We start from the raw sequence: 2412 nt of genomic DNA on the forward strand, positions 1-2412 counted from the left end.
TGCTACTGTAGAATATTAAAAAAGAAAAGTAAAGAAAAGAAATTGGTCAGGTCAGCTCACAATCCATGAAATAGTTAAAAATATGGTCAGAGCATGGTCAGAGGATCCAAAGAGGATTAAATTATTCAAAGACACTCTCCATAACCCTAAGAACCCCACCCGAAAAGAAAGAAAACAGCAGAAACCAGTAGGCAACAGTTCCTAGTTCTCAATGTCTAAGGCTGCATAGGAATGGTCAAACAGAGTAATATAAACAAAGTGCTTTGAGGAGGTGGCAGAGCAGATGAATGCACACAATTTCATTGTTTGAATTTTTTTTCAGTGTACGATCAAATTACGCTTAATATGTTACCATTGCCATAGAGATTCTCTCGTACGGCCCAGGAAGTGTTATCACAGCTAAATCAACAAATGAAAAAAAAAAATTTACAAAAAAAATAGAGCAACTGTGTTTAATTTCAGTACCCAAAACAGGGGAGATGGAGAAGAATTAATCGCAAGGAATAACTGTAAGGTTCACCAATACGCAACCTTTTCAAATCTTATGGCTGGAGCCGATTTACACCGAGTTAGAATCGGAGGCCGAACAGGGCTTCCTTCGCCCCTTCCCAACTCTTCCGTTTTGAAAAAATTGGCGCTTCTGCGCTCAATTACTCCGTCAAATTCTTTGAGAAATCTCAAATTTTTCAAAGTTTCTGGATCCTTTCTCGAATCCGCAGCCGAATCTCTGCAGGTGGGCTCTAATTTCGATGCAGGTTCGATGTTCTCTATGTGGGTTGCCCCGTTTTCATCCTCGGTTCTGTGTTCTTCCCCTGTTTCCTCTGTAACCAGAGGTGAACCCCAGAATCGACTCGCCAGCGAAGAAGATCTATACGGAGCAGATCTACATCTCGTCAACAGTAAAGCGTTCCTGGGTGGAATACAAGGATAACTCCCACATACCCTACTTGCTTCTTCATCTTCTTTTTCTTCCACCGAGCCCTGTTCTTCTTCATCTTCTTCTTCTTCTCTTGGGTCATGCTCTTCAACACTATGTTCTCGATTCGATGCCTTCGATATGGTTTTCGATGAATCTGCTCTTCTTCGACGACAACACCCTTTAAAGAACACGACCCACTTCCGCCAACCGGCTCGGAACGATCTGGGCTTGAGCTTTCTGGAGGAATCGCGGAAGAACAGAGTGTTTTGGATCCAGCGACACCGCCGGCGCCGGGCCGGAGCCCCGGAGGGGGCAGGTCGACTGGTCCGGCCGGCTTGCTTGGACCGCCTGACTCGTACCTGACCAATACAGGTTACCTTCGGAGAAGAGGGCTCCTGGGTTTCAACAGCGTTGGCGGCGTTGTTCTTCTTCCTCATAAACATGGCACTGGAACGCGACCTTCCCCTGCTTCTGCTCCCCACATTGCTTCTCAAGAACCTCATCAATGGCGGCGGGAACTTCTCCGGTCGACCTGGACTGGAAATGGTTTTGGCAGAAAGCTTCATCTTCCTCCCCGGCTCGGGTGCGTGCGTTATGGGGTTCGCTGCTTGCTTCTGGTGTGTGAAAATGGGGAAGGGAGGAAATTTGGCGTCGCCCCTTCGGTTGCTCTGCTTTGGTTTGTTTTGAGCGTTGAAGCTGTGGGGTGTGGATGCTGTGTTCTGTTTTCTCATGGCATTTATTTATCTCTGCACGGATGGATGAATCAATCGGCAAGATTTTTCTATTTCAAGTTTGTAGCTTTCTGTTTGGCACTTGAGATTGGACATACTTACTATGTTTCTTTTTACTTTCTTTTTTTCTAACCATTAATATGATTAATTTTTTTTAATATCCGCTTTTATTTTTTAAAAAATATTTATAAAAAATACTAAAAATTTAAAAATATTTAAATTCATTTAAAAGAGTAATTATGCAGAATTATAATGATACTTTAAAGTAGTTATTTATAGTTGTAGGGATATTTTAGGTAAAGAATTGAAATTTAATAAGTTGAGTTTTTGTTTTTATATTAACTAATTTTTAAAATAATATTATGAGTCAATTCAGTTATATATTTTTATAGAAATTATAATTTATTAATATGTGAAAAATCATTATTGTTTTATGTACATCCAAACATTGGCGTCACATATATTCAATATACGCAATATATATTAATACGACAGTAATTGCAAATTATAATATATCAGCTCGGTTAAGTTTAATTTAATTAATCATAATTATTGAATGGATTGAATCAAAGCAAAATCGATAATTCTAGAAGAAATAAAAAAAAATGTGAACCAAAAAAGAATTGGAAAATAATTAATTAATATTTTTGTTTGGTTTTGTATTTTTCTCATTTACTTTACCTGCTACATGAAAATTAGGAGTAAAATTATTATTTAATATATCAAGTATAATTTTTAGAGTGATAATAGTGTTCACTATTT

General features: G+C 38.6%; 1 protein-coding gene across 1 annotated transcript; it reads right to left on the reverse strand.

Annotated features, from left to right (window-relative positions):
* Nucleotides 1-302: 302 nt before the first annotated feature.
* LOC131168622 (uncharacterized) lies at nucleotides 303-1754 on the reverse strand. Its single transcript, XM_058128204.1, has one exon. The coding sequence runs from the start codon at nucleotides 1648-1650 to the stop codon at nucleotides 517-519; it is 1134 nt and encodes a 377-aa protein (XP_057984187.1). The 5' UTR covers nucleotides 1651-1754; the 3' UTR covers nucleotides 303-516.
* Between the last annotated feature and the right edge of the window lie 658 nt (nucleotides 1755-2412).

This window comes from Malania oleifera, chromosome 11 (genome assembly GCF_029873635.1).
Source record: "Malania oleifera isolate guangnan ecotype guangnan chromosome 11, ASM2987363v1, whole genome shotgun sequence".
Lineage (NCBI taxonomy): Eukaryota > Viridiplantae > Streptophyta > Magnoliopsida > Santalales > Ximeniaceae > Malania > Malania oleifera.